General features: G+C 36.8%; 1 protein-coding gene across 1 annotated transcript in view; it reads left to right on the top strand.

The window, feature by feature from the left end:
• The window catches only part of DEUP1 (deuterosome assembly protein 1), a 47,224-nt gene that overhangs the window by 23,094 nt on the left and 11,318 nt on the right, over positions 1-12,812 (top strand). Inside the window, exons 7-11 of the mRNA XM_068425121.1 lie at positions 2,003-2,148; positions 2,777-2,882; positions 4,447-4,644; positions 5,672-5,758; positions 8,636-8,835. Of these exons, the coding sequence (XP_068281222.1) occupies positions 2,003-2,148; positions 2,777-2,882; positions 4,447-4,644; positions 5,672-5,758; positions 8,636-8,835 (737 nt within the window). The remainder of the gene's footprint in view (positions 1-2,002; positions 2,149-2,776; positions 2,883-4,446; positions 4,645-5,671; positions 5,759-8,635; positions 8,836-12,812) is intronic.

Here is a 12,812-nt window from a genome sequence, read left to right as displayed (position 1 = left end):
TGATCTCTCCTCCCTGGTATCCAGTGACAGGACACGTGAGAATGGTTCAAAGCTGGGCCAGGGGAGGTTTAGACTGGACATGAGGAAGCATTTCTTCACTGAGAGGGTGGTCAAACAATGGAACAGGCTTCCTAGAGAGGTGTTTGAAGCAAAACTTTTCACAGAAGAAAAGAGAGGATTTGGTTAATTTTTCAACTTGAAACAGACTCTTAAAAAGTTATATTTTATTACATATTTTCTAAAAAAATCCCTAAAGTTTTCTGGTTCAAAATTAATTTTCGTTTTGGTGTTTTAACTAGATGCAATAGATATTTCCTAAAATAATAACTGGCACATATCTAAATGATTTTTTTGAAGTGATGTGTGAAACTCTTGACCTGAAGTTCTGTTTCAGTTATTATTGTGGCTGCTGCTGTGGCTGCTGTTGTTCCTGCTATTAGTATACTTCACAGAAGGATATACAATTTATGTAAATATGTATGATGACTGCAGTCTGCCACAGATGATATGACTTCCACCACACAATTGTGCAGCATTCATTCCTCTTATCCACCCCAGAATGAAATCAGAGGGGTAACCCTCCCCCAAATTTATATGTTATAAAATAATTGTGGCTATTTCTTGAATTTTGAAGTCATGAAGATGACTTCATGATGAAGAAAGTCTTGCAGACAATTTTAACAATTCATTAAGCTTTATTTCACTTGAATACCTCCAAACTTGCATTTCAGGGTTTAAAAAAGCTCTCTCAGGCTTAATTTAACAAAGGATAAGATGAATGAATCTGTATATGTAGTCCCTATAAAAAACGTAAAAGCTCTTCATATCTGTCTTGAGCAGCCCTTTCAGCCAGAGGAAAACCACAGGCTTCTTGGAAGGAAGGTCATTCTAATATGAGGCTCTAAGGGAAATAAACCTTTGAAGTTCCTTGCTTGCGGTGTCATTTCTGGATTCCAGTTGTCTTTTGGAAGTTTAAAGGCTTTATTTTTGCTTTTAAACCTGGAAACTATATTAAAATAAAATTAAGAAAATATGAAAAATACTACTGTTTTTAGTGTGATAGTTTTAAAAGCAAAGGATTGACATCCTTGGAAAATCTTATTTTTTTTAATCTGGAACATGCTTTTGGCTCTTGGGTGAGAGGAAATAAGTATTCTCTGGATATTATTTTTGCACAAATCTGATTATTATTGCTACTTTTGTTATTTGTGGGTTATATTTCCAAGTTCTTTAGTATGTTTTCAGTATATTTTTGGGGAATTCTGATTTTTGGGTAATACAGATTTTATGATGCCAAATATAACATGTACCTTCAGGTTGTCCGTCACATTATCAATCAGAAATTAAAGGTAAAATAGAGACAAGATTTGTGGAGTCCCTATGAAAAATCTTTTTGTGACTATTTAAAATTTTGTGATGTTCATTTAAATAATCAGTTAGCTCCATGCAGGTAGAACTAGTTTTGGAGATGACTTGAGCACACACCTTATGTAAGTGCTTGTCTAGATGTATCTGCTCCAAGCTTCCAGGCAATGTTTAACGAAGACATGTACCTAATTCTGCCTGTACTTTCCAAGCTTATAAATTTGGAAATGCTGTTAGGAAAACAGAAAATACAAGTTACTTATGGCACTAATTCTTGCATGTGAAGCATGTTCTAGGGTGCAGAACCTGCTGAAACAAGCAGACTATGTATTTTAGATGCGTTTAGTACAATAAAGAACTTCTGAATTATGTTTCCTAGGATAGTTTCAGAGACAGATGCATTAGAACATTGCAAGAGCTAAGGAATATTCAGCATCTGATTTTTTAGATGATATTACTGGAGAAAGGAACTGACATGAAAGCAATGCCTTTTTCAGAAATGAAACTCAAGATAAAAGCATGTATGTCCTTTCATACAAATTATACAAGTATCAAAAATTATGTGTTAAAATACAGCATTTTGAGCTAGTACTGCCTCATTTTATTTACCTGTTTATGTATTTGCTTGTTTGTTTAGAACATGGAGGCAGGCTTTTCAGAAATGAGAAATGAGCTGCAGTCACGGGATGCTGTCTGGAGAAGGATACAACTGGAATGCCAACAGTTGCATACAGAATTATTGAAAATCAGAGAGTATAAAGATATGCAGGAAATTCAAATAAAGTATGTATGTTGAAGACAATATTTAAATTAAAAAGTACTTCTGAGCTAATAACTTTTCTTACATTTGGTTTAAGTTAAGTCAGTTTAAAAAGATACTCTGGATCCAAATGTCAGATTCTAAAAAATTTTAGAATAAACATTTTCATTGGGAATTATATATGACAAGGTTGCAGGCAATAGATGCAGGCTCTGTTAAAAGGCTTTAATGCTGCATAGGTCTTTACAAATCAATGCATTTCATTTATTTCTATTTATATGTTTACAGTGCCTTTCATGTTCTCAGCATTAGAACACTTCGGAAGTAGCATGATTAAGATTCTCCCTAACCTTCTTTGACTAAAATGTTCATCTTTTAATGGTTTATCTAATCTGCCATAGATATTTGAGATTATATGAAATACTAATCTACAAGACATTTCAGGATCCTTTCTGCCTGCACTTGCATTGTCCTTAATCTCTAGATATCTATCCAAAGATACCTTTGGTTTAGGCCAAATCTTTTGTTTGGTTGTTTTTTTTTTGTCAGTGAGCAAATCTTCCACAGTTTTATACTGAGGAGAGGATAGTGTAAGGTAAGGGTGATTGAACATTCTGCCTGTTTCATGTTTTGTTTATTTCTTATTTAAAGGCATCAGTCATCTTGTGTACAACTTACTGAGCAACTAGAAAATAAAAACGCTGAGTTATTACTATTAGCACAAAGTCAAGAACACCAACGAGAAAAGCTAAACAAGGTATTTCATACTGTTAAGTGTTTCCAGATCTTAAATGCAATATGGGATTTTAAAGAGAGCCAAGTACTGGCCTTGGGTATGTGCATATGCAGAAGAGAGCAGGAGGATAAATTGTGGCTTTAGGAGAGTATGAAGTTTTCATATATGAAAAACTTTTCATATATGATGCATTTCTGGAGGTAGTTGGATAGCTGTACAACTGACATTATGATTCTCTGCACTAACAACAGAGCTAGCTACTTCATTGAAATAATGGAAGAGACCATGCTCAAGCATCACTGTGATTCAGATAATACCTTGCAAGTAATAAACCCTCCAAGGCTATGAGTAATTCATAGGCTACAGGAGGTAAGTAGTAGTTTGTAGGTGGTCTCAGATGTACGATATGCTAACAGATCAACTGATACATACAAGTCGCTACGGCATGTACCCACACAAGGCTAAGCTTAATCAGTCACCTGCTGCACAGTCTAGGGCAGTGCGCTTCTGTTTGAACTATGCATCACATGTTCAGAAATGCTGTGTGCAAGCAGTGGTGGCATGGCGTTGTGGGATGGCATATGGCTTGGCAGGCCAAAACACTTTGGGAGTAGAGGATGCTTAGAACTCTTACAGGCATATTGTGGTTTTGCTGAGTAGCAATGTAAGCAGGAATATCTCTAATTGGATGCAGCTGACTTGGATGCAGCAATTTTGGCATGATAGTTGTGATCTGGCACTTAGTTTTTTTGCGTCTACATCTATTTGCTTACAATTCTAGCATTTCTGTGTAGTTTGCATAAATAAAAATGAAATGCCATCTGCTACTGATTGTGTACAGTTCTGTGAGGAATTATTAAAATGGGTTCAAAGGTTGTTATGCTGGCTTTTGTAGTTTTGTTTCTTACATAATACAACAATCTATCAGTACTAAATTGTTGGTTACAGTAGAAAGATTATGAAAACAGTCTTTGTGTTGATTCTTTGGAGAACTCTGCACAGGAGATAGATGATAGTGCAGAAAGTTTGACCTTAGATTTTATATATAATGGCAGGAAAGATTCTCATAAAGTGATTTACCACATATACACTTTATTTCTAACATAGTTTCTCATTAAAGAGTCTCTAGATTGATTTATTTGTATTGCTCCCCAGTTAATTTAGGCTGTATTAAACTTATTTTAAACCTAAATTAACTTAGGAGCAATATAAATAAATCATACTTAGGTTTATTGAATGGATAATTCCTTGGATATTTTTTTGTCATACATTCCAATTCTTAAAATTAACATCATTTTTTATTACATTCTTCTTAAATGTTCATTTAAATGCCTTGTATTTTATTCATTTCTAATACTAAAAGGGCAAATGAAAACACAAGAGAAGGGTTGAAAAAAGATGTAAAAGTAAAGCTATGTGCACTGGCTCATGAAGACATTTTATTAAAACATCTCAAAAATCTCTGATTAGCTTAGAAGAGTTGGTGTCTTGGAAGCAACAGCAACAAAGGTCACTAGCAGGTAGCAAGTGATGCAATCGTATTTACTGCACAACACTTTTTCTTTTTGAAACATATTTGCTACAGATAAGAAACTATCTTTATCGAGAGGAGCAGTCCCATCGCTCTGAGCAGGAAAGAATGAAGACAGAAATCTCTGACCTGACAGAAGAGCTTCATCAGAAGGAGATCACTATAGCAACTATCATGGAGAAAGCTAGTCTTCTGGAAAGGCAGTTAAAAATGGAGTTGGAGATAAAAGACAAATTGTTAGCAAAACAACAGGTATGCAAGCAGGCAAAACCGACCTAGATCATTTTACTCCACACTATTGATAATGACATACATTATCGGTGAAAAAAGACATCACATTTCTTGCTGTAGCTTTCATCAGCAGTGCTGTAATATCTGTGAAGTATTACTAAAGCAGCCAAATTGATACTGGATCAAGAAAGCACCAGTAAATGTCAACTGTACATCTAAATTGCAATTCATTCTGACCGTCAAATGTAGTTACCATTTTAATGTGCAAAAGATCTTGAAAACTTCCAGTTTGTTATTATTTGCACTTTATCATTAGAACCATTTATTAGATTATCTAGAATGTTTCTTAATTTGTCAGGCTTTTTTAAAGTTTTTTGAAGAATGTTTCAAATCTGCTTAGAAAATCCTAGTAATTTTAAAGCTGAAAACTGTAAGATACCAGTGTTTTAATGGCAAATTTCAGTTTTAAAAACAAATATGTTATCTTCATTACTTAGTTTTGTAAACCAAAAAACGTTCATATTTAGAGGTTTCTGAGAGATCTGAGATCTCTGAGAGAAGATCACTGCATATTGAAAATTGTGATTAATTTAATACTTTATTTTTGACAATAGGAAAGTTAGTCTTTGGGAAAATGAGAGACATCTGCTACTGTACGGCACTCTTTACCAGGCCATATTCCCTATCACATCACTAAAAAAGTGGATGTTGCTCCTAGGCTTCATGACTAGGATTTCATCCAGTTTCAGTGGCCTGCAAAATCTGTCCCTCTTTGTATCTCATGACTGCATGTGTACTCCCTTATTTTCCTAAGTGATTACTTCTTCCAAAAAGGTAAATAAAATCAGAGGCGTTGCATTTGTATATCTTTTATAGATGGTTTAAGACTTCTTTCTGCGTTAGTATTACTGTATTTAAAAAAAATTATTAGTTTCTTAATTCTTTATGTATATTTTGTAAAATTAAACTTACATATATCTATACTGAGTGTTATTTCAAGTTAACAGTAATATTCTTGTATTTAATTACGAATTGAATCTTTTCCTAGTTGTTGGATTTCCAGTACAAAGTTATCAAATCTGAAAACACACATCTAAAAGAGATGGTGGAAAACCAGGAGTGTAAAAGTTGCACGGTAATTTTTTTTCAATCTATGCAATATGCAGAACAGTTACTTATATTTATTGTAAATGTAGCTTGAGATCACGGCAGATTTAGAGATTTCTGGCTTGCATAAAATAAATAAATAAAAATAAGGTGTGTGACATAATCAAAATCAAGTGGTATTCACACACAGCCTGAAGATGGGTATAGCTAGGAATAATTTTGACCTTAATTGTAGTAAACTAGAAGTAAGCTAAATTTTTCAGTAACTGTCTAGACACTAAACAGTTTCTGGGAGCCTATTTTTTGTAACTCATGTCACTTATTTCAGAAAATACTTATTTTTAAACATTCTCACAGATACAAAAATATGTCCTTTTTTTACTATTTTACCCCTTTGTTCATATGATATTAAATAACAGTGTAAAAAACTAACACATTTTGCCCCCACCTAGCTTATTTTCAGATTTTAGTGTGTATTTCTCTCCAAACAGGGTATATTTAAAGTTTAATTCATAAAAAGTGTGCCATAATATCATGTAGAACTATAGTTTATATGGATATAATAAATATTATATACACTGCCTTCCACAAAAAGCTTCAAAACATGCCCTGCTTACAGAATACCTGCAGTTATTGTATCTGTCACTAGAAAAAACACTGGTATGTTGACTGTAAATACTGCTGTAAGTACATCTTGGGGGGATTTGTAACCTGGTAATTGTCTTACTGTAGACTGACAAATGCATGAGAGACTCTCACATTTTTCCACATCCTTAAAATAGTGTATATGTCTGTCGGTGATGTATCACCTATGCATACATATAAAATATTATGGATATATGTATGTGTATATATGATATATTATTGTGGAAACATAGACGGATGTGGGCATGAATGTCTAGCTGTTCTCTACAGTGATATTCCTCATGAAGCTTGAGAAGATCTGTCTGACAAGAATCTTGGTAGATATCACGTGTTTGTTAAATTTTAACAGTAAAGTCCAGTTGCTAGATATACTGAGGTCACTACCCATATCGATGCATTTGTGGACTTCATAATTCTTTCCTACTTTACTAGTGTATTGTGAGGATCTAAACATTAAAGATCATGAGCAGTCTACAGCTACCTGAAGGGAGGTTGTAGCGGAGTGGGAGTCAGCCTCTTCTCCTGGGCAACTAGCGATAGAACAAGAGGACACAGCCTCAAGCTTCACCAGGGGAAGTTCAGGTTAGACATTAGGAATCATTTCTTCTCAGAAAGGGTCATTAGACATTGGAACGGGCTGCCCAGGGAGGTGGTGGAGTCACCATCTCTGGATGTGTTTAAAAAAAGACTGGACATGGCACTTAGTGCCATGGTCTAGTTGACATGGTGGTGTCAGGGCAATGGTTGGACTCGATGATCCCAGAGGTCTCTTCCAACCTGATTGATTCTGTGATTCTGTGAGATATTTGATATTAAGATTGCAGGGAGTGGAGAGATTTTTATGGATGTGTTTGTACAGTACAGTAGGGCACTACACACCCCTCAAACAAGCCAGCCTATGTCAGTATGGTGTAATGCATCATCAGGCAGGGTTACTTGTTTAGATTTCAAAAGCAATGTAGTTGTGCCAACTCTGTTTGGGGTTCATGCCATTATAACTGTACTGCTGATTCTAGAGCTATTAGTGGTAGGGTGACTTAGCACTCTCCTTCCTCTGTTCTGCCACTTCTCTCCACTTGGGAGACATAGCTGAGCCCCTGCTCCCCATCCTTGCACAAACTATTAGATTTTCTTGTACTTTGTGTCACTTCCATGCCAGCTTGGCTCATAAATTTCCCCTAAAACTAGCTAAGCAAGGCAACGTTTACAGAAAGAGATAACATCAGACCAGTTAGTGCGAGGAATAGACAAGCTTTCAGGTGTGGGAGCTCAGTTGTGCTAGCAGTATACTAAGAACCAAATCCTTAATACTCATGAGTTACTGGGTTGCAAAAGAATAAGGTAAATGTAGAAATATATGAAAGTACAACTTAATAAAATGTATGGCTTTTTAGTCTTTTGTGTGTAATCTGATAAATCTTTCGAGAATTTTCTGTTGGTGACAGTATACTGTTATTGCAAAGATATTTACACAGTGTAATGCAGTATTCTGCAGAGAGGTAGCTCCATATCAGCTAGCTCAAGTGTGCAGCATAGGCTTCATGGAATAAGTGATGGGTCAAAAAAGGAATGGGGTATCCTGGCTAGCCAACTTCCAGAGCTAATCTCCATCTTTCCCTCTTGCTGTCCTAGTGGATGGGCCTCTTTAGCCCCTGGTCACAGAGCACGTGTTGCTTGCACTTTCAGTATTTTGACTTGTATGCCATGTGGGCTAATGCACCTGAGAAGCAGGGTTTAGTAACACAGACGGAGAGCACTGTGCTAACATGGCCTTACTTTAGTGCTTCTGAAACTGAAGGTGACTGTATCTTGACACAGATATTAAATTGTGCCTGTAGACATACCCTGTATCTAATATAGTAATGAACTTCTATAATTTTTCTTGTTATTTTTGGTGGAATTGTTACTGGAGGGAGCAATACAGCCTGCAGCTATAGCTGTTATGGTTGCCTTTATGTCATAAGTTTTACAAAGCAAGTGATGAATTTACAACAATAATATTTTGCCTGCACATTTGTTGAGAAATTTTAATTTCTTTTATTGTGTTATAGAGGCTGTTATCCCTTCTTTTCCATTTATCTACAGTGTGTTTTTTTCTGGAAGCAATTCTCTTGGTTCACTATAAGTGCATGATTATATATGGTAGCTAGGTCTTTCTTTAGCATAGAACATTGTTTTGTGTTTGCTTGTTACAAATGCTGACATCCATTTATTGTGGAAAAAAATAACTATTTAATGATGGTTTTATCTCCTTTCACAGAGTATAGATTTATCCGACAAAGAACATGGAAATTTCACAGCTTCCATTCACAAACTGGAAGATGAGAATGTAAGATTACAAAATAGTCATCTTAAACTACAAAATGACACAGGAACATCGATACTGCATCGCATTGATACGTATGGAGAAATAGAGCATAGCTACCAACCCCATTTGCAGATGCAAGGAAAGGAAGAGAGGTAATATTTAGATTGTACACATATATGAAACTTCCTGTAAGTTTTTTGGAGGCATCTAACTGGGCCAAACTGTTGAGCTTTTTTCTGTTTCTGTTCACTCAGAACTCCCACCAACATAAATATCAGTCCTAGTTAGTATATTTGTCAGAATTTCCTACGTTTTTCTGGGTGGCTAACTGAATTTGGCAATAAATGAAGTTCCATGATCATTATTTTAATATTTGTCACATGAAACAACTAAAAAAACTTTTTATGTGCTGCTTAAGTTATTCTTAGTTCCAGGTTTTGCAAAACAGGACAGAATGTATTTTTACTGCCAAATAAAAACAAGACAAGGAAAAGATATAAAAACCAACATGAGAGGTAAACTGCTCCACAGGAGGTTATCTTAATAAGCAGTTTGAACTACAACTCCTGCTGAAAAGCTGTGTCCTGCCAGTTTCATTTGTTGGAAGTTTCATTAAATGTATTTTAATGCCTTGTCTAGTTTTGGTGTTCTTGAGTGACCTGATTTTTAAAAGAAACATAATTTCAGATGCCCTGAATAAATCATTACTACAATAATCCTATTGTTAGGGAAAAATAGTAAGACTTAACAATACTCGGACTCATAGAAAACATATTGTAGTGATGACTTCCTTCTTAATTCCCTGTATTCAGTGAAGCACTGAATTACCTTCAAACATGTTATAATCATGGCATTGCAGTAATAAAAAGAAAATTAAACTCCCTGCTAAACAATATTTCAAAGTACAGGAGAGTAAAAATTAACAGGAACCTAAATATTTTGATCCTTTGTAATAAAGAACTTACATGATAGCACTAATGTAAAACAGTTCTGTGCAGCAAAGTTTAAATAACTGGACCAAAATTGTACACGTTAAGATTTCAAACTCATACATTCAGTCTTTGGCAAAATTCAAAGCGATTTGCTTTCTGCAAAATAGAAAGGCACCCCATTATATGTAGCTACATTCCTGCCTAAAGTTGCCTTTTAAATATGACGTTTAGTGTTGGAGGTAGTACTCATGTGTATGTAAATATATATATGTATGTATGTACACATACATATGTACATATGCATAATACACATACATATATATATGGAAGTGGTAGGTATGGCTGTTTTCCTACTAAGTTTCAAATGATGTTGAAGGTCTTGCTGAAACAAATATTTACAAACCAAGATATAGACTATTCTGCACCTGTAGGTCTCATAATTTCACCAAAAATTGGTTAGCACAGTTTTTGCTCATACTTCCACTCTTCTTAAGTGAGAAAAAGTAAGACTTTTTCCCATTTTCTCAGGAATTACACTTGCTGTACATGAGGAACTGTGAAGTTTCATTCATGAGAATTTAAGTGTAAAAGACAATAGAACTAGGCAGGCAATTTTCAGGTTTTTGATTTCATAGAATCATCATAGAATCATAGAATCATAGAATGGTTTGGGTTGGAAGGGACCTTAAAGATCATCTAGTTCCAACCCTCCTGCCACAGGCAGGGACACCTTCCACTAGACCAGGTTGCTCAGAGCCCCATCCAACCTGGCCTTGAACACTGCCAGGGAGGGGGCATCCACAGCTTCTCTGGGCAACCTGTGCCTGTGTCTCACCACCCTCACAATAAAGAATTTCTTCCTAATATCTCACCTAAATCTACCCTCTTTTGGTTTAAAACCATTCCCCCTCGTCCTGTCACTACTTGCCCAGTAAAAAGCCCCTCTCCCACTTTCCTGTAGGCCCCCTTCAGGTACTGGAAGGCTGCTATGAGGTCTACCTGGAGCCTTCTCTTTTCCAGGCTGAACAGCCCCAGCTCTCTCAGCCTGTCTGCATAGGAGAGATGCTCCAGCCCTCTCATCATCTTCATGGCCCGCCTCTGGACTCGCTCCAACAGCTCCATGTCCTTCTTACGTTGGGGGCCCCAGAGCTGGATGCAGCACTGCAGGTGGGGTCTCACGAGAGCGGAGTAAAGGGACAGAATCACCTCCCTTGACCTGCTGGCCACGCTTCTTTTGATGCAGCCCAGAATATGATTGGCCTTCTGGGCTGCAAGTGCACATTGCCGGCTCATGTTGAGCTTCTTGTCAACCATCACCCCCAATCCTTCTCCTCAGGGCTGCTCTCAATCCATCCTCTGCCCAGCCTGTATTTGTGCTTGGGATTGCCCCGACCCACATGCAGGACCTTGCATTTGACCTTGTTGAACTTCATGTGGTTCGCACAGGCCCAGCTCTCAAGCCTGTCAAGGTCCCTCTGCATGGCATCCTTTCCCATTGAAGTTCAATGTTAAACCAAAACTGGGAGAGGGAAACCTGGGAGAGCTAACCTTCCTCACAAATCTCAACCACACTACTGAACACAATTTAAATTATGATTCTAATTAATCTGATGAAACAGATATATTGAGCCTGGTTTTCAGGGTCTAAAACATGCATTTGATTTCCTAAATCAAAAGCTATTTAGCTAAATAAATACATACACAAACTTTAAAAAATGTGCAAATTCCGCATGTACTGTATATACACATCAGCCAGCCAATCTTCTCAAGATTGGGCCCTCTCTATACTGTCAGTTCTCTGTTCCCAAACCGGGAACTACCTCAAGTTTTTCTCAAAAAACGAAAATTAAATTTTCAACTATCAAATGTATGCAGGTAAACCAGGTGGTTTAGTTAAACTCTGGAGTATGTTTTATTTATTGTGAGCATAAACCATGTTATTTCTGTTTTAATTTGCAGTTCTGTTTCCATGGTAATTATGGCACTGGAGAAAGGGCACAAAGAATTTTTTTACACAGTAAAAAAAATAGAAAATGTGGTGTTTGTGCAAGGGAAGGGGTGTTAGTGTTTTAAATAGTAATTTTCAGAAGCTGTACTTTTTGCTTTTCCTGTTTGCATTCAGAAACCTAGAAAGGTTTGCACGATGAAAACAAAGTCTTCAACCAAGTGTATTCTATAATATTTTTAGTCGTGTCTCACATCAGTACTAGAATCCTCGGCATGGACACAGTCATTAGACAGGAGACCTCTAGAGAAAATACAGGATATTGCAGGAAGTTGTATTGGAGATTTAGAAAGAGGCATGATTGCTTCTTTCTTTCAGTATGCAGTGAATTTCTAAATATTACAAAATAAGATACGCAGGAGTGGCATCTTTTTGCTAAAAAAGACTGTGGCCACTTCCTACCTATAACCACTATAATTAATTACTGTTCTCATATATGATAATTGACTTCTAATTGCCATTTACATAAGCTTTCCCCAGCCTCAAGGTTTCAATCCTTTATTTAGACCTTGGCCACATAAAGTTGATATAAATTTTGGCATGGTTGAAGAGGGCTTTCTCTGATGAAGCTGATGTGTTTAGCCTGTTTCTTCCAAAATTGAAACACAGAATCATAGAATTGTTTTGGTTGGAAAGGACCTTTAAGATCAAGTCAAACTGTTAACCCAGCACTGCCAAGTCCACCACTAAACCGTGTCCCCAAGCATCACATCTACTCGTCTTTAAATACCTCCAGGGATGGTGACTCCACCACTTCCCTGAGCAGCCTGTTCTAATGCTTCATAACCCTTTCGGTGAAGAAATCTTTCCTGATATCCAATCTAAACCTGCCCTGGCACAACTTGAGGCTGTTTCCTCTTGTCCTATCACTTGTTACCTGGGAGAAGAGACCAACGCCCACCTTGCTACAACCTCCTTTCAGGTAGATGTAGACAGCAATAAGGTCTCCCCTGAGCCTCCTTTTCTCCAGACTAAACCACCCCAGTTCCCTCAGCTGATCCTCATAAGACTTGTGCTCTAGACCCTTCACCAGCTTCGTTGCCTTTCTTTGGACTCCAGCACTTCAATGTCAAAGGGGCCCAAAACTGAACATAGTATTCAAGGTGCAGCCTCAACAGTGTTGAGTACAGGGGGACGATCACTCCCCTAGTCCTGCTGGCCACACTATTGCTGATATAAGCCAGGATGCTGT

This window comes from Nyctibius grandis, chromosome 2 (assembly GCF_013368605.1).
Source record: "Nyctibius grandis isolate bNycGra1 chromosome 2, bNycGra1.pri, whole genome shotgun sequence".
NCBI classification, from domain to species: Eukaryota; Metazoa; Chordata; class Aves; order Nyctibiiformes; family Nyctibiidae; genus Nyctibius; species Nyctibius grandis.
Note: the sequence above shows the minus strand (reverse complement) of the source record. Positions and strands in the feature narration are given on the sequence as shown.